We start from the raw sequence: 23983 nt of genomic DNA on the forward strand, positions 1-23983 counted from the left end.
CCCACTCAAGAAAAAAAAATATGTTGTAGATGGCTCCATGTTCCTTCAATCATGATTTTCAATGATTCTTCCCCAATTATCTTTGATGTGCCTAGTAGGCAGAATTACAGTAAGACCTGGAGAGGCTCAGTGAGGCAGAGAATGCCAGTGGTGCTTGGTGGAGGCGTGGGATCAGGGCAAGAGGCTGCCTGTGAGGTGGGCTGGGAAGGACTTACTGAAGAAGGTTACCCTCTTCTTAGTCTCCAGGAGAACTTAGGAGTTTTTCAGACACAGATAGAGGAAATATGCTTAATGCAACCCCCCCCAGAAATCTGTCCCCCAACTAACATTGTTGCATACTCTCTTGATGGCAGACCTTGTACTCACCTCTTCACATTTCTTATAGGTTGAGTGTGCTGTATCTGAAATGCTTAAGAGCAGAAGTGCTTCAGATTTGTGTTTTTTTTTGGAATATTTACATATATACATAATGATATATCTTGGAGATAGGAACAAAAATCTAACCATGAAATTCATTTGTAACTTACATATGTCTTATATACACATGGTCTGAAGGTAATTTTATATGAACGTTTTAATGATTTTCTACATGAAACAAAGATTCACGGCACAAAATTTCCATGGAATGTCAGCCCTCAAAAAGATCTTGGATTTTGGAACAATTCAGATTGCAGATTTTTGTATTAGAATTGCTTAGCTTGTACCTGATTATTATTCTTCAAAACCTCAGAATGATGTATTCTTATTATTTCCCTTTGAGGTACCAGAAGATAACTAATTTTCACAATTTTGCAGATCCACGATTCTGTATTCACTGACTCTAAAAAGTCATATTATTACATCAACTCTGATCCTGACAAGGAATTTCAAAATCTAGTGGCTTTATATTGAGGCTGCACACACAGTGAAGGCAGAAAGACAGGAAATAACATGTACTTTTTGCATAAACACGATCAGTAAGAGTCTTTGTCTGCCTTGTGCTAAAATTTATGGTTAAAAATGAAAAACTTAGTTTTATTTGGTTTTCTTTCTCAGACTATTGTCCCTAACCTGTCCAACTATTATCCCCAGAACAAAAACCTCAATATCACAACTAATGTCTATTCTCTGTGTGATTTCTTATACCTTACATTAGGGTAAACCAGCATTTATATGTATACACATCTTTGAAGGGGCATCTAAAAGGAATTTTTACAAACAAGGATTCATGTGGTTAAGCCACAGTGACTACTGGTAGATATAGAACACAGAAGACTCTAAGTGACACAGCGGATTGCCAAGTGATACATGTCACTCTTCTATGAGAACACAGGGTCTAATGACCCAAGGCTGCTAGCTGTGTTTAAGTGTGTCTTCATTTTGCTATGACATGGAAGGTGAAGCCCTGTGTCCTCCAGCTATCTGCAGGATACTAGGTTTGAGGAGCATTATTTAATGCCCGCAAGGACTTTATAGTACTAATGGAGTAGGGCAACATAGATTATTTTGAAGAGGGTTTTTTTTTTTTTTTGTATGTGTGTGTGTGTGTGTGTGTGTGAGAGAGAGAGAGAGAGAGAGAGAGAGAGAGAGAGAATGAATATATTGTTAGTTCTCATGCCAGTAATGATGACTGCATCTTGACATTTGTTCACCCCAAACATGTCTGTAAATGGACTAACATGGGGTTTCAATCTTAATGCTAATTGAACACAACACGTTAGCAAGCCTTATAACAGGCAGTCAGGACACACAGCATCTGCTGAAATGAAAGGGGGTCAGGATAGGGAACAAAATACATCCCTGTCATATCAGCACATGTTGGCAGTAAGAGAATGCAAGAGCAACTCATCATTCTAAATTGCAGTGTTGACCCTCCTTCTTTATAGTACACATTTCCAATTATGCCCATTATGATGTACTTAGCTGGAGGGCATGTGACATTATTTAAATGTGTTGAGAGTGGTAATAATTCAGCTAGTACTCATTTGTTTTCTATGGCTTGGTTAAGCATACTGCATGGTCTTTTTCCTGTTTTACGTATTGGGTGAAAAAGAGGCTCTGCTTTAATTATGCTACATCAGTGGATCTCTTGCCCTGAGGATTTTTAAAAACATACTAGTGTTTGGGCCTTATCCATAAGAAATTCTGAATAAATTGGTTTATGTTAGGGGACATTAGGAGTTTACAAAAGTGTTCCTTGCCATTCTGATACACTGCCAGGATTGAGAACCTCATGGACTGAGGAGACAGATCAGGTGTGGGTGATTTCCCTGGTGATATGTAGAGAGTGAGAGGAGGGCCCAGATTCAAAGATCTTATCCACCATTGGATAAGATTAATTCTCTAAATGGGAGATGTTTGAGGGCAGCAGAGGTTGAGGGTAGGAATTAGAGAGAATTGGAGAGAAACCCTGGAAATTTAGAACTGTTGTGGAGATTTTTGTAAGCCATACAATATCTACCATGGAGAGGAAACATTTGTGATTCTTATCCTGGATATTTATGTAGATATAAACATGTTATGTTTGCAGCATAGAGTCTATTTAAAGGGCTTGCATATAAGGAATTTTGAGTTTTTTTTTTTTTACAAGATGCTTTAAATCCCATTTAATTAGGCATTCCTAACAGCTGTCCTGTGAATTGGCTAGGCAATATTACCCACATAGGACAAGTAAGAAAATTGAAGCTCTGAAAGGTTAAGTGCATTGCCCAAGGTCATATAGCAATTGGGTAATGAGCTGGGATTAGAAATCCGAGCCCTGGAGGTCCTCTCTGTTGCCAATTCCATTGAATTTGGCTTCGGTTGCAAAATGAATGATGATTATGAAAATTTAAGCATATAGAATACATTTTTTCAGGCACCACTTCAAAATGAAAGAAGTGTATGGATATCCTGGAGCCTATTTTCAACATTCCTGGAAAGTTTAGTAACAAAGCATTGCAATTTGTGCTTAATTTCATCCTTATGTAGACAGGGTCTTTAGTTCAGTGTTCATTCTAAAGTACTGCAAGGTTTAGGCTGGGAGGGAATTTAGTGGTGGGAAGAGGCTGCTATCAATGTATCTGCTCTTTATATGGAATACCATGATGCATAAGAAGGACATAAAAACTTCCTGCCTATTGTTATTCTAGGGCATTGCATTTTTTTAACCACTAAGCTTTCATTTGTCCTTGATCAAAGAAAGAAAATGCTGGGGTGATGGCTTTTGGATAATTAATACAAAGTTTTTAATATCATTTCTGAATCCTTATAAGACTACGGAGAAGTTTGGCATTATTATCCATCCATGAGGCTTCACTTCTGCTGCACTGCAGAGATTTAATAATGCATGCATGTACATTTCAGTCTAATACTCAGCACCTAGGTGAATCTCCTACATATAGCAGACAGCTGATAAATATTTATCTATGATGACAGCACAGTATTCGGTAAACACTTCCCTCTGAGAATTCAGTCACAGTATTTGTTTCTCCAGATTTAAGTGGGAATGATGGTAAATCCTTGGTTTTGTAAAAAAGGAACTCAACTTGGTGTGACTGTCAATAGTGGTTGTGAAGAAATTTAAAAAGGATTGTTTTCTTGCACATAATTAGTAGAGAGAATGTATTTTCTGGAATATTCAATGTTAAAGAAACTTCGACTGCCTAACATCAAGTAGCAGTCTTTGTCTCTCTGTAGCATTTACTCAGAAATAGACTGCTTAACAAGCCAAGTTCAAGTTGTTATTCTCCCTTCATATTAATGCTCTTCTTTGACAAAATTCCAGTTCTTTCTAGTTGTGATGTTTCTATCACCATCACATATATAAGTCACTATAGTCAATTATATTATGATAAGCTCTATACTTTTCTTTCCCTTTACATTTTAATTTTATGATTCATGAGCAAGAGTTACTTTGGGTTACCAAAGTCATCTCCAAATGCAGGACTTGATATCTCAAACAGAATTCCTTGGCGAGCCATCTGAAGACCCAGTGGGCAGATTGAATAATTTTAAAAATAGCAGTGCAGTCTGCCTTTTCCACACTTACAATGCAATGCTATGTATTTCAAGAAGAAACAGACATGCTATTTACTTACATTCACATGGAGATGGGAGTCATGATTATTTTTGTTAGGGTGGTCATGTGATTTTTCATACAGAGACATCACTAAGAGTGAATGGAAGAGCCATTATTAATATTTAAGGTGGGATAATAGGCATTAATCAGGACTGTCCTGAGCAAACAGGGGTTTGATCACCCTCTGTATTCCTGTCCATTAGATGAGAGGGTAGCTGTAGGTACTAATGGCCTTGCAAAAGCAGTTTAATTTACAGGAATATGGAAAAAATTCTAGTCTCTCATGATCTCCTAGATGCACAGAGATGTGTAGAACATAGGTGAGACCCTGCTGTGAATAGAAGGCTACTTTGTCATTTTTTTTTCTTTTTGAAGTCACTGGTAACTAACTCATTTACTGAAATGTTTTTTCTACATTTTTTTGCCTTTCTTCTTCCTTTCATTCAGAAATTCAAATTATACTAAAGAAAATTTCCTAAATCAATCAATGTATATATGCTTTTCATTCAGTATCTCATGAAATCCTTACAGTAATCATAAGAACTACAAACTTTTTGTGGGCCTATGTTTTGATAAGTGGTGTTCCCCAAAAGTTACACTGTGATACCATGCAAGGAGTTTAGAGATGAAGTGATTGGGTTTTGAGAGCTTTAACCTATTTAGTGCGTTAATCCCCTGATGGGGATTAACTGGGCAGTAACTGTAGGCAGGTAGTGTGTGGCTGGAGGAGTTAGGTCACTGTGGATGCACTTTTGGGGTATATATGTTGTCCCTGGTGAGCAGAGCTCTCTCTTTGCTTTCTGATTGCATGGCCCATCCTGCTTTACTTCTGCACATACTTCCACCCATGACATGCTACCTCACCTCTAGCCCAGAACAATGGAGTTGGCCATCTGTGAACTGACACCCCTGAAACTCTGAGCTCCCAATAAACTTTTCCTCCTCTATGTTGTTCTTGTCAGGTATTTTGGTCACAGCGACGCAGAAATTCTTTTAGAGCCAGGGAAGCTGAGACTTAGCAATGTTAAAGGAATTGCCTGAATCCAACAGGTAGTGTTGTAACTTCACACTGAGAGGTGTTTAACTCATGACCATTTATGCAGTGTAAATCATAGCATATCATTAGTGCCATATTTTTAATAAAATATCTTAGAGGGGAATTATCAACACATTTTTTGTGCATGTGCAAACGTGTGTTTGAATGATGAACTGGATGTAGAACAGAAGAGGAAAGAAGAGAGCCAGAACGTGAATCTAGAATGACAATAAGCCTGGAGGAATATCAGTGTCATGAAGCGTAAGGGATCCCTGAGGTCTTTTAGTGATGGGGATATTTGAGAAACAAGGAAAAGCCCGAGAGTTATAATTCAGATCATTATTCTGCAGATGGACAATAATTGCTATGCATTGCTGATACATAGCCATCTGCATCCTCCATCTACTTTGCTTGCCTCTGAGAGCCTCCTGCCTTGTGTTCATCTCCTACACTGCCTCTCTTATCAGCCAGTGCCTAGTTCACTGATGCTCTACCAAGTAGTAGCATTTTTCCTATGCTCACTTATTCAGTCAGTTGGACACTTACAACCAAGTCTCCAAGACACTGATTAATTCTCCAAAACATTGATTAAATAATCCTGGCTTTAATTCACTGTGGTGTGTTCATTGCAAATCACCCAAAGGGACTCTTCATATACTCATTTCTTCCACTTTTGCCACTGTCTTTCTAGAAAAGACTGGCATAGACTTTCATAAAGAATCTGTAGCTATCCTATAATGTTTGTGTCTCCACTCATATTTTCTATGTTAAATATGGTTCTTGATCTTTAAATTGTAATCTTTTCTCAGTGTTACTTCTTTTGGACTGTATTTAATAACTTAAGTTTCATTATAGCTAATGACTTAGTGACAATCAAATATGCATAAATCAAAACTGAATTTAAATGAGTTGTTTATTAGTCACAATCATTCTTGTGCAGTTGTTTAGTTTGCAACCAATCACTTTAATTTATTGTTGTTTTTTCTATAAGCATAATGAGGTGGGAAGCAACATTCACAAAAACATACAAATACTCTGTTTTTATTGACATGTAAGCTTTCTGCAAACAGGGTTTTATTAGAGAATTTCTTAGAAAAGAAGCAGTATCTCTTTGGAATAACAGAGGAGTTTTGATGTGAACCCTTCCCCCTAACATGCCCCTTTCTTTTTTAAAAATTTATTTTAATTAGGTATATATGACAGCAAAATCCATTTTGATTCATTGTACATAATTGCAGCACAACTTTTCATTCCTCTGTCTGTACATGATGTAGCACCACACCCTATTTGCAGTTTTATATATACCTAGGGTAATGATGTTCATCTCATTTCACTATCTTTCCTGCCCCACTGCACCCTCCCCACACTAACTCCCCTTTGACCATTTTTCCCATGCCTCCACCCTCTCCATTTTGGATTAGCATCCACTTATGAGAGAGAACATTCAGCCTTTGGTTTTTGGGGATTGGCTTACTTCACTTAGCATGATATTCTCCAGCTCCATCCATTTACCTGCAAATGCCATGATTTTATTCTCTTTTAATGCTGAGTAATATTCTATTGTGTATGTATACCACAGTTCTTTATCCATTCATCCATTGAAGGGCATCAAGCTTGCTTCCACAGTTTAGCTATTGTGAATTGAGCTGCTGTGAACATTGATGTGGCTGCATTAGAATACTATGCTGATTTTAAGCCCTTTGGGAATAGATTGAGGAGTGGGATAGTTGGATCACTTTGTGGTTCCATTCCAAGTTTCTGAGGAATCTCCATACTACTTTCCATAGTGGTTGTACCAATTTGCAGTCCCACCAGCAGTGTATGAGTATACCTTTTCCTCCACATCCTCACCCCTTTCTTTTTTCTCTTTCTGACTATAAAGTCTCTTTTTAGTGGAAAGAACATGGGCTTTGATGCCTGCCTAATGAAGTTTAATTCTAGTAATGTGACTTTGGATAATTATTGACCTCTTTCCTCTGGCCACATTTGTATCTGTGAAATGGGAATAACAACAACAATAGCTATCTCATAAGATGTTATAATAAAACAAGGCAGCTTTTGATTATGTGACTTTTCACATAAACATAACACCAATTTCTTATATTTAAAAAGCCACTATCACCTCTCTGTGCCTATATCCTAGAAATCACTTTTCTTATGTGATCAGTAGAATAGTGAGGCTTTGTTTAAGATCACTTTGGGAGAGTATCTTCCATATTTGCTCATTCTCTCTTGCCTGTCTTCAAACCATGTTATTGAGGGCTGCCTCAGGCATCTGCTTCTTTTGTTCATTGTTACCTCCTGGATTTCCAGGACTTTGTTCTTCTCCTTTGACAAAAGTGCCACTCTCACAGTGGCTTCAAAATAGAAGTATACTGGAGAGACCTCCAATGCCCCATTCCCAGTGTGCACATTGCCTGCTCTTGCAATTGCCACAGCATCTGTAACAATGTGGAGAGGGAAAATTCTTCAAAACTGAATTCTGAATATGAACATTCCAAAGTTCAAGGGAAAAGGAATACACAAAAACATTGCTTAATAGGTATCTCACACATCTTGGTGTTTCCCTCTCTGGAGATCCAAAGGCATGTACAATGATTTCTTCATTTCTCTACAGTGAGTCATTTTCCCCTCTGAAGAATCCTACCTCTGTGTCAGTATTTGTTTCACCATGGAATCCATCCTTCTCAACCTTGACCTGAACAACTGTAGGGCATGAAAATCAATGTAACTCTCTTACGCAAACTTTTGTTATTTGACCTGTATTGAGTGTGCGGCATGTGCCGGTGTGCATATGAAAGGGAGAAGCATTGATCCATGCTGTACAGCTAGTCCCCTTTAGGATTTCTATCCCAATATGAGGTGAAGGCAACCCTTTCATTTTTTCTACTATCTTCAATCTTTGCTTATAGTCTCCTAAAATAATATTTAGACAAAACACACACACACAAGCCCACAGTCATGTATACATTTTAAGTTAATTTGCAGAGTAAGTACAATGTAATTTGAATTAATTGGGAAAGCAGAAGAGACTTCTTCCTAGAGGCATAATTATTTATAATACCCAAATGAAGATAGCTTTTTATGTTATTATGCAGAATTGTTTCACTTACTTTTTTTATACTTCCTTTTCTATACTCCTCACAGGGACTTCATTGCATCTTAAAAAGGGCTAATTATAGCACTCCCACTTTTAATAGCAGCATCTCTCCTTTGTCTATATTGGGATATCCTGGCAGGATATCCCTCAAATTGGGCAATTAAGGAAAATTTAATGAAGAGATGATTTACACTGGAATAGGGATTATCAGTATAAGTTAACAGCAGGTGATGATCTTGTACCTGGGCTAGTGACAGATGGGATCCTGGAAGTCAATAGAGAAAAGTACAATTAGTGGCATCAAAAGAAAGTAACTAGAGTCAAGTGCCAATCCATAGAAACTACAGCTTTTGATATAGAGATGGTAAATCTAGTGGAATAAACATTCTGACCTCTCTCTCCTCTTTTTCTCTTTTTTCCTTCTATTGTGTGTTCCATCTTCCCATTGGACACACTCAACAGGAGCCATTAGGCAAGTGGTCACCAACACAGTCCTTCTGTGGTTAGCTTCCTAGATATAGAGCAGGTTAAAGATGGACACAGAGGGGATGTGGAGATCCTGTTCACCTCTACTTGTACCTCAAGGTCATAAAATGTGCCTACATGTGTCATTCTCCTGTTCTTCTGAAAATCTTGTTTAAAATTATTTATTAAGAGAGAAATTTTAAAGCCTTAATTCCTTTTTAAAGAAAAAGGAAAGGACCATCACTGGATGGGAGATCTAAACTCACTTGAGGAAGACAGACATTGATAGATCAAGACTGAGGAATAGAGAAATGGATAACATGGCAGCTGGAACCATGACTTAACCTAGCAGGAAGGTGATGGCAGTGGAGGAGAAAGCCTGTACACTCAGGAGGACTCCACAAACTCATGGTGGCCGGCCTGATGGAAGACAGGAGCAAGGAGTAGGCTGAAAACTATATGGGTTAAAGTCTTTAAATAACCAGGAGAAGCATAAAAAATTGACAGGAGGTACAAAGTAAATTCTCTTCAATTGTAGCAGAAAGTCAATAGATAATCTCTAAAATTCATAAATTAAGAAATAATGACATAGGTATATTAGGTATAAATTTGGAGATAACCACAGAGCTAAATATAGAAACCAAGAGTTAAAAGTGTTCCCTCTGAAGAGGAAGACCAAGTAAGGGAGTTCGGATTGTGGGTCAGTTGTTTTTCATTGTAGAGTCTTGTTTTAATCATTTTCTAAAAAACTTATGTATATATAACTTCAATAAATGCTCATTTTTAATTTACTTTCTTTCTAGAAATTAGTGTCTTAACATGGTTAGGTACCACTGCCTGTCCCAAACCTACCAATTAACTCCATGTTCTCCTTCACTTCCCCCTTTCTTATTCTTTATAACACTCACTATGAGTTTTCCCTCCCTCAGCCCTTCATTGGCATACAGGCAAGAAATCCACAGAAACCTTTTCTTTGAATGTACTTATGTATCTTTCTCTGTAAATTTCTTGCACTTCTGTGTCTTGGTGCCTCTTCTCAAACTGGTTCCATGTCCAGTTATATATATATATATATTTTTTCTTTTCCTATTCAGTTTTCAAGAATCAGGATAAAATCTAACTCCTCAATGAACTGTTTCTGACTTCCAGAGTCATAAAGGATCATTCTAGCTTCTGTACCCACATAACATCATCTCACTGCTTACCAAACCCCATATTCTGCAGAATCTTATAACTAGTTATGTATACATTTGCCCTCTTTCTTCTGTGGGTCAGAGATTTGCATCTGCATATCTAGTACATGTCACTTATCTTGCATTTAGTAATTGAAGTAATTGCTAAACACTATAAAGATAATTGACTTTTGTTGTTGATTCCGAAAACATCTAAAGATTGTGAAGTGATGAAGTAACACATTAAATTGATCAGTTTTCTTTTTTCTTTTTTTCTTTTTGAGAGAGAGAGACAGAATTTTTTTAATATTTATTTTTTAGTTTTCGGTGGACACAACATCTTTATTTTATGTGGTGCTGAGGATTGAACCCAGCGCCCCCGCATGCCAGGCGAGCACCTTTCCACTTGAACCACATCCCCAGCCCAATCAATTTTCTTTTTAAGGTGCTTATTAAGAGTTCTACTTCTCAGAAATACCTTGAAGTAAACAGCACTTCTTCCCTAAATTCCAATTCTATATACATGCATATATATATATATATATATATATACATACACACACATGTGTGTATATGTATGTGTGTGTGTGTATATATATATGCATACATACACACACGTGTGTATATATGTATGTGTGTGTATATATCTATATGTATATGTATGTATATTATATATTGGTTATAAGGTTATGAGCAATAAGAAATCTAATAAACTAATATGTAATATAAACCATAGGCTATAAATATTAATTTTTTAGGTGAATTTCTATTTTACAAAGTATTGTAAAGAGGAAAACACCGTATTAGATAGAATAAAATAATAAGAAAACTACAGAGTAGTCAGCTGTTGTTTGAGATTCAGGAGGGTTTCTGAGACCCCTCAGATCACGCCCTGTATATCTTATGTCATTTGAAATGTATATTCTAATTAATTGAAAATACATTAAAAGAGTAGGAAGGTATATTTACATATTAGAATAACATACATTTAAAATTACAGTTGCTAATAATGTGTCTGTGTCACAGAAGCAAACTTGGGCATTAACTCCTAGTATATGCTAATTCTTATTCCTTGGCTGTCTTTCCACATATGCTTACTTCAATTCTGTCTCTCTACCTTTGTGTCTTTTATTCTCTCCCCTCTAATTGCTACCTGGATTTTGGTCTGCATCAATATACAAGGGCACTATAATTTTATTTCTCCTTTACTTCAGGAAATACCACAATAAAACAGTCTCGATACAGAATTATCATCCAAGAAGCAGCCAATGGAGGCCAGGAATGCCCAGATACCTTATATGAAGAGAGAGAGTGTGAAGATGTCTCCTTGTGCCCCATATATCGGTAATTAGTTACTTTTTCAAATTATCATTAGATCTAAGTATAAATCCTACTGTTTTCTTGCATTTAATATACAGTTGCTTAGCGAAAAATAAGACGAGGTAATGTATTTTTCAAATGCTTCAGTGTTTTTTCCCCTGAAATATATTTGAAAGGACTAAAGGATGTTAACATCTCATTAAAATGCAAAAATCAAAACATGTTTGACTCCAAGTGAGCTACTAGATTGCTGTCACTTCTGCAGTCAGGCTCATGATCCAAATAGACTCACGATGGAAGGTATTAAACTAGAGGGAAACACATCATCCCCTACCCACACACAAACCAACCACACACCACACACAAACAGAGAAGGGTAACATCTTTATTGTTTCCGTCTTAAAATCTTTAATAAAGAATTAGAAAAAAATGTAGTCATTTAATAATTATTTTAATAAAAATAGGTTGTCAATTTTTATCACAATTACAGAAACAACCAGTTAAATGTTTAACCTATGGAGAAAACATTTTTTTAAAAAGCGGAGAAAATTAATATATTTTTAAACTCTATTATATTCACTCTGTCTTCTTTCTTGGAAAATTGCTAATTTTTATTCACTAAAACAATGTTTCAGGTTTCTGTGTTGTGTCATAACCTCCTACTCTTTTTAACACTTACATGTTTTAAATCTGTACCATTGCTTTAAAGTATTTTTTAATTAAATTCAATCACTGTTGGATTTTGTAAACAGCTCACGGTCTTAACAATCATACGGTTTTGTCAGCACCCTTAAAAATACTGTTAGCAAAGATGTTCAGAGTTTTCCTGATTATTTGAGAAACTATATCTTAAAGCTGTGAAATTCAAGGGCTAATTTGTTCAGGAAAATCCAAGTTCTTTTCGGATAAAGTCCTCACTTTAAATAAAGTTCAAGAGGGTCATTGAAGGAGTCCAAATACCTATCGATTTCATCATGCTTTACTTCTGGGTTTTTTGTGTGGTACCCAATTTGGGGAGGATGTTAAAACAAAATACAAGAAACAAAACAAACAAAAAAAATGGAATTAGGCCTAGAGTACCAGTTTTTCTTCAATAACCACAGGAAACACTGTCAATATCCATCCTTTACTGCCATGTCTAAATATTGAAACTTCTGAGGCCTGCAAAAGAGCTCTCAAGGAAGGTAGCCAAGTGAAAAATTAGCCAAATCAAAATTATTAGACATCAGTATGAACCCAGGGCTATTATAATCAGATGTCATTATAAAAACTATTAGTAGGCTATTCTATCATCCACTCTCTTTACTATCTGGTTGTGCTTCAATTTAACCACTTATGTTTGAACTAGTTTTTGTTATTGACCTCCTGCCATTTCCCCCAGAAATCAGTTCCACTGTGTGTGGACTGGAAGATTGTATCATATCTCCTGATGTGTAGTTCAAACTGTATCCAAGTTAATGTAAATTTCTTCTCCTTAGAAAACCATTCTTTAGTTTTGAGCAATGTGGTTGTTCCACTTTAGATTTTACTTTTCCCCTTATTGGTATTATCTTAGGTTGCAAGTTAAGGTAGAGACATTAAATTAAGATGCAAGTTAAGGTAGGTGTTTATCATTATCTTCATCTTTCTTTTTAACTTTATTAATTTATCATATCTATATGTTTACCAAATCAAAACAGAAGTGCCTAATTATTTGTTCTCTGAATTAGAGCATATCTCAACTCATTAAATGAGTAAGGAAAGGGGAGCGAGCATGAGAACCTTTATTCCTAGATAGACTTGGCAGTGGGCTGCAACCAAGAGTCTGTAGCTGAGCATCCAGAGACTGAGGACTGAAAACTGGCCCGTGCTGACTTAGGCAGTCTCAAATTATCACTTAACCTCTCTGACTTCAGGTTCATCATCCTAAACCTGAAAGTTTCACATGGGAGTTCTGAAAATTTCTTCTTTCCCTTTCAGTCTGTACAGCAAACTATTTAACTAGATTAAATGTCTGGTCTTTTATTCGTCTAAGAAGCCTATGGAAACTCAGAGAACCCGAATAAATCACACATTTTGGTAGAAAAGTTGAACTAAAACCCTTTATCATTGTAGTGTCTATGTTTTCGAATTATGCTGAATAAATCTGTCCATGTCCAAAGTAAATGTGTGACTAGGATGTAAAGGTGACTTCTTGAAGCAGGGTATATTTTTGTTGTTTCCTGATTTTTCTCATAACTCCTCAGTTATTCCCTTTATGGTGGCCATTTGAATAAGGTCAATGATATTTTTAGTTCGTATTTCTTTTTATTAAGTAGCTCTCTTAACAAAAGTTGCTCTTATTGAAAAATGAGATACTCTAAATAATAGAATCCGTGATTAGATTTAGGGCTTGGCTTTTCTGAAACACTGTACAGTAACAGGTTTAAGGATTAAGTTAGCTAAGTTATAATCTGCCCTCTGAGTCATAAAAGTAGGAGTTTTATTAGCCTGAGAAAGTGGGGGAAAAGTGGAAAGCCAGATGACTGTCTTAAAAACTATTTCCTCATAGGGAAAGAAATCTTGACATTTCAACAAAGATGCCTTCCCTCCTCTTTCCTCTGATGAACTATCAGTTAAGATGCTCCCCAGGGCCCCTCTTTACCTTTTATTTTGTAACTTGTTGAGATGTTTGAGTTGCTTCTGAGTCCTAGGAAGCATCACATAAAAATTTGTGAAGCAGAAGGCTGAGTGTTGAAGGGTTTTCCCTCCAGGGTTTCAGAGGTTCAAATTGAGATTCTCTAATGCTCCGGTAGGACACAGGGTCTTTCCCCCAACCCCATTTCTCTCTTTTGTACACAATCTCAAGTTCATAAGGCACCCATTTGACCTGTGCTTCTAGGGCTTTTGTTAACACTTTTCTATATGAGATATAGTTGTTTGTTTCTGTATGAGTTTTTATGCAAAACATTCAAAACCAAAAAATATTAATTATTACATTAATCATGAATTTGGATCATGATTAATAGGAGACTATTTGTCATCCCTAGTGCTCCCCCGGGGTTTGGTTTTATGACATTGGTTTCAAGTCCATTTTTATTGAATTATAATCTTTCAGATTTTGGATTTCAGATCCATTTGTTTCAAGTATTTCTGTTGCATGTTTGTCACGGTGAAAATTATAGAATTTCTAGTTTGCTTTTTCTTTATAATCACAGATGGAAACCACAGAAATGGAGTCCTTGTATCCTAGTGCCTGAGTCTGTCAGACAGGGAATAATGGGCACCAGCGAAGCCTGCGGAAAGGGGTTACAAACAAGAGGTAAGGAGATTTTCTATTTATATGTGGTTTAAAATAGTTTTCTCTTTATATGTTATTAAAATCGTGTTACTCTTAAAATGAGTAAGTCTGTCTCAGATTATCATTCAAGTATCAGGGAGAAAATATTTGCAGAAAGCAAAATCTCCAAAAGTTTACCCTCAGTGTATTTTGTTTTCAGAGGGCAACTAGAAGATGTGCTTCACTAAGGTGAGCAAAACAGGAAAATTTGGTCTGCTACCTGGAAGAGAGTCCATTCACATTCAAGGGCAGAAAGGGAAAGGAAGTCCTGGGACCAAAGTGGTCTCACACCTAGAGAGCAGCTAATGTTGGTAGGAATAAAAGACCTACACAGTCTCAAAATGGAAATCTCCAATAAATGAACAGAATAGATCATTTGTCATGTTTAACCTGAAAAATTGCATGAGAAACATTTTGCAAGTGCAGAAACACCCAGACTCAGAGAAGGTGTGCAAATAAAATGTGAAAGAACTCCACGAAATACAAAAAGTTGTAGGTGGAGGTAAGACATGTCTTCAGCTCCCCTGCCAATGGTGTTGTTAAGGAAAAACACCCAAGTATGTATTCTAGCAAAAATTGTGTTTTAACAATATTGACACTTTGGTGGAAAGGCTTGGGAAGAGCTCTAAGAAGGCATCAATAGAAAATGTCTAACAATGGAGAATTAATAGGTGGAAACATATGCATATTTGCATAAATAGGAAGTATACATCAAAGGAAACTGTAAAAGGGTCTGAAATAATTGACTCATGATAGGGACTTGGGTAATTATTTTTCACCATTATGCAAATTTGAAAGCTATGTATATGTATTACTCAGACAAAAATATACTTTAAATGGTGATTTTTTTAATGTACTAAATAGTTATGTAAGTGAACACATTACAAAAGATGGAAAATCTAACTCCAGGAAAAAAATATTATGCTGTAGGAGGAATGAGGCAAGCTTTCCACTGTGTTCATTTCTTGCTGTCCTCACAGATAAGGTCTACTTTTTGTATGCTTATTTGTTGGTTGAATTGTGGATCCCAAAAATATATATCCATATATCACCCCCCTATACCCTTTGCATGTGGCTTTACTTTGAAAAAAAAAGACCTTAATTAAAAATAGGCAGGGTTAAAACTATCAAAGAATGATATATGCATCTTTGAAAATGCCATAGTGAAACACATTATTTTATATAATTATGATGTGCTATTATAATAAAAAGTAAGAATCTGATGGTAAGATTATCCTGCGCTTTAAGTCCAATGACCAGTGTCTCTATGAGACATAGAAGACAAGGGCTATTGGAATGATGTAGCCGGAAGCCAAGGACCATCTGGTTCCACCAAAAACTGGAAAGATCAAGAATGGATTCTCCCATGTAGACTTTGGAGGTTGTGTAGTCCTGTTGGTACCTTGATTTTGGACACTTGGTCTCCAGAATGTGATAGAGAATATTTTCTTGTCTTCAGCTACCAATATGTGGTAGTTCTCATGGCTGTCATAGGAAACTAATGCAGTGTTATTGTTGTTGTTGTTAACTTGACTCTGAGGTTCTTATTCTATCACTGTAAGGAATCTCATCGATGGGAATTTCTTGTGGTTTGTATTATTATTGAGCTCCCCTAGAAAGGGTTTGTCTGTGTTTCTTCTGTATACTCACATGGAGTCCATATCTATCTGGGAAAAAAATCTAAAAATTAATTTTCTCTTTGAAGACCCATTGTAGAAGAGCATAAACTCAGACCAGGTAGTCTTAAGAAAATCAGTTTAAGGTTGTAAATTCTCAAGAGACATTCTTTCCTTTTGTCATCCAATGCAAAGTTTTAGAATTGCAAATGGACTTACTGGGACCTTTTGATAGGCAAATTTATTTTTATCTAGTTTCCCCTTAAACTCTGAAGACTAACCTTGTGATCTCTATTTCTAGTGTGGGGCTTTTTAGTCCAATCTATGAGGTTTAATAGAAACCTTCACAACAAAAGTTGTCTTTCTTGCTTACCTTGCAGGGTCTCATCCTTTCATTTTGTTTGGGGCTTCATTGATTCTTTTCTTTCCAACAGACCTAGCAATAAATTTAGAAGATGTGTATTTTATTCAATGTTTATCTTTTTCATTTGGAAGGATTGTTTATGTGGCTAACTTTTAAAATTGGTGCATAGTTAGGAATCCATTTGTGTAATTACTCTTCTAGTTAAAAAAAAAAAGAAGAAGAAGAAGAAGAAAAAAATAAAGAAATCAGAAGAACATGTAGAATTACAGCCATGGCTAAAAGTCTCTGTCATCTCCAAGGAGATGGGCATCTTGAGTTGTGTTGTCCCATCCTTCATGGAGAACCAGGCATGCCTTCTGCCCAGTTTCTTGTTTTTAATCTGAGTAAAGAAATACTGGTTGTTCAGCTTTATGGAAAAGGAAAGTATAAAAAGAAACATACATATTCTAATAGTTAAAAGAAATTGCTCTTACAAGGGTCAAATTTTGGTACTAAAACAAGAAGGAAAAAGTGAAGGTGCTGGCATTCCTAGAAGTGTGAATTAATCTGTAGATGAATTCTTTTTTAATTATCCAAAGTCGCTGCTTTAAAACTGGTTTAATGAGATTTCTGAGTACTTTCATCTCATTTGTCAGCTGTGAGCATCCTCTGTCAGCATAAAGACTCAACATGTGGCACTGGAATGGAGACACAGTAGGTGCTAGAGATTAAAGGTGTCTTGTCTCAAATAGCCTGGACTTTCTGCATTCTTTTAGGGTCACTTTCATTGAATAATGTTATGTGGACCAAAGGAGGTAGATCTCTAATCACTGTCCAATCTTTTGTTCTTCCATAATTAGTTTTTGTGACAGTGAGAAACTTAGTCTTCTTGCATAAACATTTTGATGGAATCTGTGTGTTTTCTTCACATTCAAATAATATCTTTTAAATAAAAGTATTTTCCAGAACAAAACCATGACATTTGCAGGTAAATGGATAGCATTGGAGAAGATAATGCTAAGTGAAGTCAGCCAATCCCCAAAAAACAAATATTGAATGTTTTCTCTGATATAGGGAGGTTGACTCAAAGTGGGATTAGGAGGAAGAGCATGGAAGGAATACATGAATTCATGATAGGGAAGAGGGGTGGGAGGGAAAGGGAGACGGTAGGGGAGTAACAAGGATGGTCGAATGTGATAGTTACCATTATACAAAGTACATGTATGAAGACTTGAATTGGATGTCAACATATTTTATATACAAACAGAAATACAAAAAATGTGGTATTCATGTGTATTAAGAATTGTAGTGCAAAAAAAAAAGGTAGAGGGAAGTGAAAGGAGAGGAAGTCAGAGGATGTGGGCATAAGAAAAATAGTAGAATGAAACAGACATTATTACTGTATGTATTTATGTGACCGTATGACCAATGTGATTCTACAATATGTATACTCAGAAATTATACATATTGTAGAAATTATATCCCATCTATGTATGGAACATCAAAGTATATAAGTGCATTCTACTGTCATGTATAACTAATTGGAACAAATAAAAAAAAGAAAGAAACCCCTAGACTAGCACACCTAAGAGGCAACCTGCTCTCAGGGTCCCCTCTTGCCCCTGTGAGAATTTCACACTTGAATAAATCCTATTTCTTAAAAAAAAGTATCTTTTCTTTTTAAAAAATGAGCAAAATAGTTCTATATCAAAATAAGTTCTCAGATGCCTTTGCTTTTGAATAGGGTAAAGTAATATATAGGAAGAGGTTAAAAAACAGGATAATCTAAAGTCTAAATAGTATAGCAATTTATACTTTGTGTCGAAAATGTAAATACATATGAAATATATATATATATTTATGTCTCCCATTTTAGCAAGGCATTTTTATTTCATGCTTTTCCAGAATGTAATGTTTAAGGTTTTAATGTAACTGAATATTCTTGAAAAACAGAAGTAAATGCATTACATGAACAAAACTCAAAGGAAACTATTCATACTATATGTCTCAGTACTGTATTTTCTGTCTGAAAATCATTTTTAAGTGGTGTTGTCTTTACAGAAAGAGAGAGTTAAAGTTTACTAACCAAATCTGTCTAAAAACCAAAGAAATATACCAAAAAGCTCACACTTTGAAAAGCCCATGTATCATCACAACCTGTCAATAAAATGTCCAAACCCTCAATGTGCTAGTTTTCTACCAATTATGATAAAATACCTGAGATAATCAACTTAAGGAAGGAAAGATCTATTTTGGCTCACCGTCTTAAAGGTTTCACTCCACAATTGTCCCATTACTTCTGGGCCTCTGGTGAGGCATATCTTCATAGTAGGAACACATGGCAGAATAGGCTGCTCACTCATAAAGTAGCCAGAAAGCAAAAAAAAATAAGAGACACGAAGGGGCCAGAGTGCCCTTCAAAGGTACATCTCTAATAACCTAACTTGCTTTCCCTAGGCCCCACATCCTGAAGGTACCACCACTTCCCATGGTGCCACACACATGCTGGGGAATGGGCCTCTAGACAACATTCCAGACCCAAACTATGGCAATCAGCTAGTCATGTTTTCCTATCTGATACCAGGAGTACCTTTTAAGAGAGAAAGAAGATACTTTTAAGTTATTGGACATTTATTCTCCAAATGTAGAATAAAAACTTATATAATTACACAAGTTTGTTCTGTTATGTTCATTTATATAAATCACAAACAAAAAGGCATTTCAGTAGATTCAGAAAGGGAAACACATACCAGTTTTTGTTGTGACTGAGTAATAACAGAGAGAGAGATGGTCATAACCATTTTTATTTGAAAATGAAACATTTTTTTTTTGTATGGGAGAGGAGAGGAAAATTTTTCCTTGGAAGGAAAGTGGAGTCATTTCATCTATTTTCTTCAGAACTTGGACAGAAATGACCTATATTAGGACTGGGAATGTAGCTCAGTGGTAGAATAATTGCTTAGCATGCAGAAAGCCTGGGTTCTATCCCCAGCATTGCCTAATACTATTACTAATAATAGAAATGACCTACATTAGCTGTGAGATATGGGAATTTCCAGTAGGGATTGGGAACCAACTGCAATCCACCCCCATAGACCCTTCTTCCAATGTCACTTTCTTAAAAGAGCAAAGACATCTGGCAATATCTTTCCTGTATATTTAATGAAAGGAGAACTTGTCCCCACTTCCCAGATCAACATACTGAAATTTCTGATTTAGATAACAAGCAAATAATTATCCAAATATATTGTTATCAGTACCTTTTGTGAGGCAGTTTTCAATGTTTTAATGCTCCACAGTTTAATTCCCAGCACTTCCTCTTTCCCTCCTCCTCCTCCCTTCCCCTGTTTCCCTTCATCTACTCTTCTAATCTTTCTTCTATTTTCTTATAGTGTGGGGTTTTTTAGTGAGGCAGTGGTACTGGGGAGTGAACTCAGGCACTCAACCCCTGAGCCATATCCACAGCCCTGTTTTGTATTTTATTTAGAGACAGAGGCTCACTGAGTTGCTTAGTGCTTTGCCATTGCTGAGGCTGGCTTTGAACTCAAGATCCTCCTGAGCTACTGGGATTACAGTCGTGTTATAGTCTGTTTTTTAGTTGGCTTTATAGATATACACAATGGTGAAACTTACTGTGGAATACTCATATGTGTGCATAGCATAATTTGGTCAATTTCATTCTGCTCTTCTCACTTTTCCTATCCAGCTTCTCTTCCCCCTCTATCCCTTTCTTTTACTCTATTGATCTTCTTTCTATTTTCTTGGGATTCCCCTGCCTTTTTTTTTTCTCCTTAGTTTGTTCTAGCTTTTGTATAGGAGAGAAAATATTTGACCCTTGATTTTCTGAGTCTACTCTATTTTACTTAGCATGATGTTCTCCAGTTCCATCCATTTTACCAGCAAATGCCATCATTCCATTCTTCTTTATGGTTGAGTCAAACTCCATTCGGTGTGTATGTATGTGTGTGTGTGTGTATACACACACACACACACACACACACACACACACACCACATTTTATTTATCCATTAATTTGTTGATAGGGCACCTAATTTCATTCCATAACTTAGCTATTGAGAATTGCACTGCTGTACTTCTATCACTCACTATAGGATGCTAATTTTAGATTTTTTAAGAAATATACCAAAAAGTAAGTCACAGGGTCATATGGTAGTTCCCTTTCTAGTCTTTTGGGAATCTCCATATGCTTTCTAAAGTGGTTATAACTTGCAGTCCCACCAACAGTGAATGAGTGATATTTGTTCATATGCTGACTCAGATATTTATTTTTCTTTTCTTCTGCATGCAGTATTTCATTGAGTATGTTTTGTACTGCAGGTTAGTGGCTATTAGTTCTTTTACTTTTTATTTATCATGGAAGTTTTTTTTTTCATCTTCCAAGGGATAATTTCGCTAGACATAGTAATCTTGATTGCCACCTGTTTTCTTTCACGGCTTGGTATATATTATTCCAAGCCTTTCTGCTTTAAAATTCCAGTCTGACAAATTCATTGAAACTCTAGTTGGCTTACCTCTAAAAATGACCTTCCATTTTTCTTTGGCAGCTTTTAAAATTCTATCCTCGTTATGTATATTAAGCATTTTAATTATACCAGGTCTTAGAAACTTTTTTGATCTTGACTATTTGGGTTTAAAAATTATTCTTGTGTTTGAGTTTTTGTCTAATTCATAAGTTTCAAGTTTTCTATGATAATATTTTATTGGAATGGTTGAACATTTCTTTCCTTTGTATTTCAGTGCCTTCATCTGCAACAAAGATTCCTATATTTGGTCTCTTAATGTTATCTCAAATTTCATGAATCTTCTGGTCATGGTCTTTAAAAGTCTTTTCCTTATTCTTGACTTTATTTTCAAGATTATATACTTTGTCTTTAAGACCTGATAATCTGTCTTCTATGTGGTTCAACTTATCAGTGATGCTTTCAACTGAATTTTTAATTTGATGCATTGAGTCTTTAATTTGCAGGATTTCTGTTTGTTTCTTTTTCAAAATTTCTAGCTCTTTATTAGAAAGATCTTTCACTTCCTTTTAAGTTCCTTCATTATATCTTCTTTTAACTCATTGAAGAATTTAATTGTAAAGTTTATAAATTCTGTCTGAATTTATATATTACTGTGTATCTTTGATATATCTAAGTACCTACTAACTTTCTGTTGGGTCAGAGGAAAAGACAGTTCCTAATTGTCTGTGACTTAGCAGCCCAATTATTTTCTGTTAGGAGGTGCAATCTTGTGTACCCTCCTGGAGAAAAGCCCCATGTATCTAGTGCTGTCAAATCCAGTGTGGGCTGCTCTATGTATATTTTGGAGTGTGTAGAGTGTGGAATGTAAGGTAGATGTATTGCACTCTGTTTGATGTTTCACTGGGTAAACCTTGGAGAGGCTGTCAGGCTACTGCCTTCTCTGGAATGCACTGGTCACAAGTCTGTGGGTTTGTATCTGGACACACTGGGCAGTGACTAGTGTCTGTGAGATGGTCCTCTGTAAGCCCTGCTGTGGGCTATACTGCCATCATGTATGTGTAAGGTTCAATATGGATGCTTGGGATTATCCTCAGGAATTGCCTTCTATGGGTGTTATGGTTTGGATGTGAGGTGTCCTCTAAAAGCTCATGTGTCAGACAATGCAAGAAGGTTCAGAGGAGAAGTGATTGGGATTTTGAAAATGTTAACATAATCAGTGAATTGATCCCTAATGGGATTAGCTGGATGGTAACTGAAGGCAGGTAGGATGTGGCTGGAGGAAGTGGGGCATTAGGGGTATGGCTTTGGGATATGTATTTGTTTCTGGCAAGTGGAGATCTCTCTCTCACTCCATTTTCTGAGCATCATGTGAACTGCTTCTCTCCTCCACATTCTTCCACCATGATGTTCTGCCTCACTTTGAGCCCTGAGGAATGGAGCCAGTTGTCTATGGACTGAGACCTCGGAAACTGTGAGCCTCCAAATAAACTTTTCCTCCATTACAATTGTTTTGCTTGGTTCCTTTAGTCACAGTGGTGAAAATGCTGACTAAATCAATGGGTTCATGAATGAGAACTGAATTGAGTGGCAACTCTGGGATTCACAGCTATGGCTCCTCCTAGCGATGCTGGGGTACAGGAGCTACTTCCCTGGTTGCTATGATTTTCTTGCCAAGTGGTTCTTGTTAAGACAGCCCAAGGTTTCAAGCCTGCATGCTTGGAGGGTGCTGAGCTGCTTCACCCGACTCTTTCTGTTGGTTGTGGTGGCATCAGACATAGGGTGCAGAGCTGTTGATGACTGCTGTAGGATGCTATATGCCTGCTCCATGTAACCTTCTTTAAAGTGATATAGAGCTTGGTAGCTGTCAAATGTGTGAGATGTTTGACTGTAGGCTTTTTGTTGGTGGTCTCTGACACAGAAGCCTCTGTGTTGGCTGATGTAGATCACTGGGGTACCATCCCTGTGTCTGTGGTAGAGTATCAGTTGTCCTGCCTTTGAACTACTGTTAGTAGGTGGTTGTAAATTGTTGGGTGCTTACTCCCCTCTGTTGGGACTTCTATAGACTGGTGTTATGTAAGTGCTCCGTGACTATCTCCAATTGTGGGGCCTGCAGATACAGGCTCTTTGTGGCCATCTGTGGCACAGAAGCCTCTGCTGTCACTGGTGCAGCTCAACATAGTTTTGCCTAGCACCAGGTTTCTGGTAGAATGTCAGTTGGCCCTTCTTTGCTTTAGCTCCTGCTGAGCTGGGTGCTTTGATGGGTGCAGGTTAGCACTCCCTGGGAGTAGTTCTCAGATCAGTTCTCCCCCACTTCCCCTGTCCCTGGTGATAGGGAGGGGACTTCACAATTCTCAGCCAGCAACAATCCCTCTTAAAGTTCTTTCTAGGTGAATTGCTGGGATAACCCACTTCAGAGGTATTCCCTCTGGTTGTATTGGTTACTATCTTAAGGACAGGAGAAATGGTATTGATTTAATTCCTTCTAGGGAGGCTGTCCAGCTGTGGTCTCTACACAAAGACTGCCCTGCCCAGCATAGCTTTCAGTTCAGAATTATGGCTAAGCTATATGATATCCTTTACTGTCATGCTGCTCCTATTCTGTTTAACTTGATCTGCTTTTCTTTCCAGCCATTGTTAAGGAAGTACTCAATAGGCTTTTCTCTCCCTGTTTCTCTCCTCCTACCCCTCCCTTAAATTCCATCCCCATGGAGGTTTAAGATCAAGGAATTCTGTCCTTATTTTCTATTCTGGCAACCAAACTCCAAGTTTCTCCAAGTCTCAAGCTGTCCAATGTTGAATTTTAGAGAATTCTGTCACCCACCTCTCTGATCAGCTGTTCTTTACTACTTCTTCACTGGGTCATGGAGAGGTCAAGAGCTCCTGCCTAGATCTGTTCTGCCATGCCCCATTTTTATTGTGAGATCACCTTTAATAAATGTGATAATCTCACAGGAAAAAGTGATCAAACCCCAGTATTCTTTGCATTAAAGAATCCTCTTGGGGAGGCTTCTAACTTCCAGTCTGATATCCAGAACAGAATACACTATTAGAAGGCATAATGTTATTTATCAATAAGCTTCAGATACCAAAAGATGGATTATATATATTTT

General features: G+C 36.8%; 1 protein-coding gene across 7 annotated transcripts in view; it reads left to right on the forward strand.

The window, feature by feature from the left end:
* Thsd7b (thrombospondin type 1 domain containing 7B) overlaps positions 1-23983 on the forward strand; it is an 809752-nt gene that overhangs the window by 458423 nt on the left and 327346 nt on the right. For all 7 annotated transcript variants that reach the window (XM_078017320.1, XM_005315833.4, XM_078017322.1 and 4 more), the window contains 2 exons: positions 11027-11156; positions 14309-14412. In XM_078017320.1, the coding sequence (XP_077873446.1) occupies positions 11027-11156; positions 14309-14412 (234 nt within the window). The remainder of the gene's footprint in view (positions 1-11026; positions 11157-14308; positions 14413-23983) is intronic.

Source organism: Ictidomys tridecemlineatus, chromosome 7, assembly GCF_052094955.1.
Source record: "Ictidomys tridecemlineatus isolate mIctTri1 chromosome 7, mIctTri1.hap1, whole genome shotgun sequence".
Lineage (NCBI taxonomy): Eukaryota > Metazoa > Chordata > Mammalia > Rodentia > Sciuridae > Ictidomys > Ictidomys tridecemlineatus.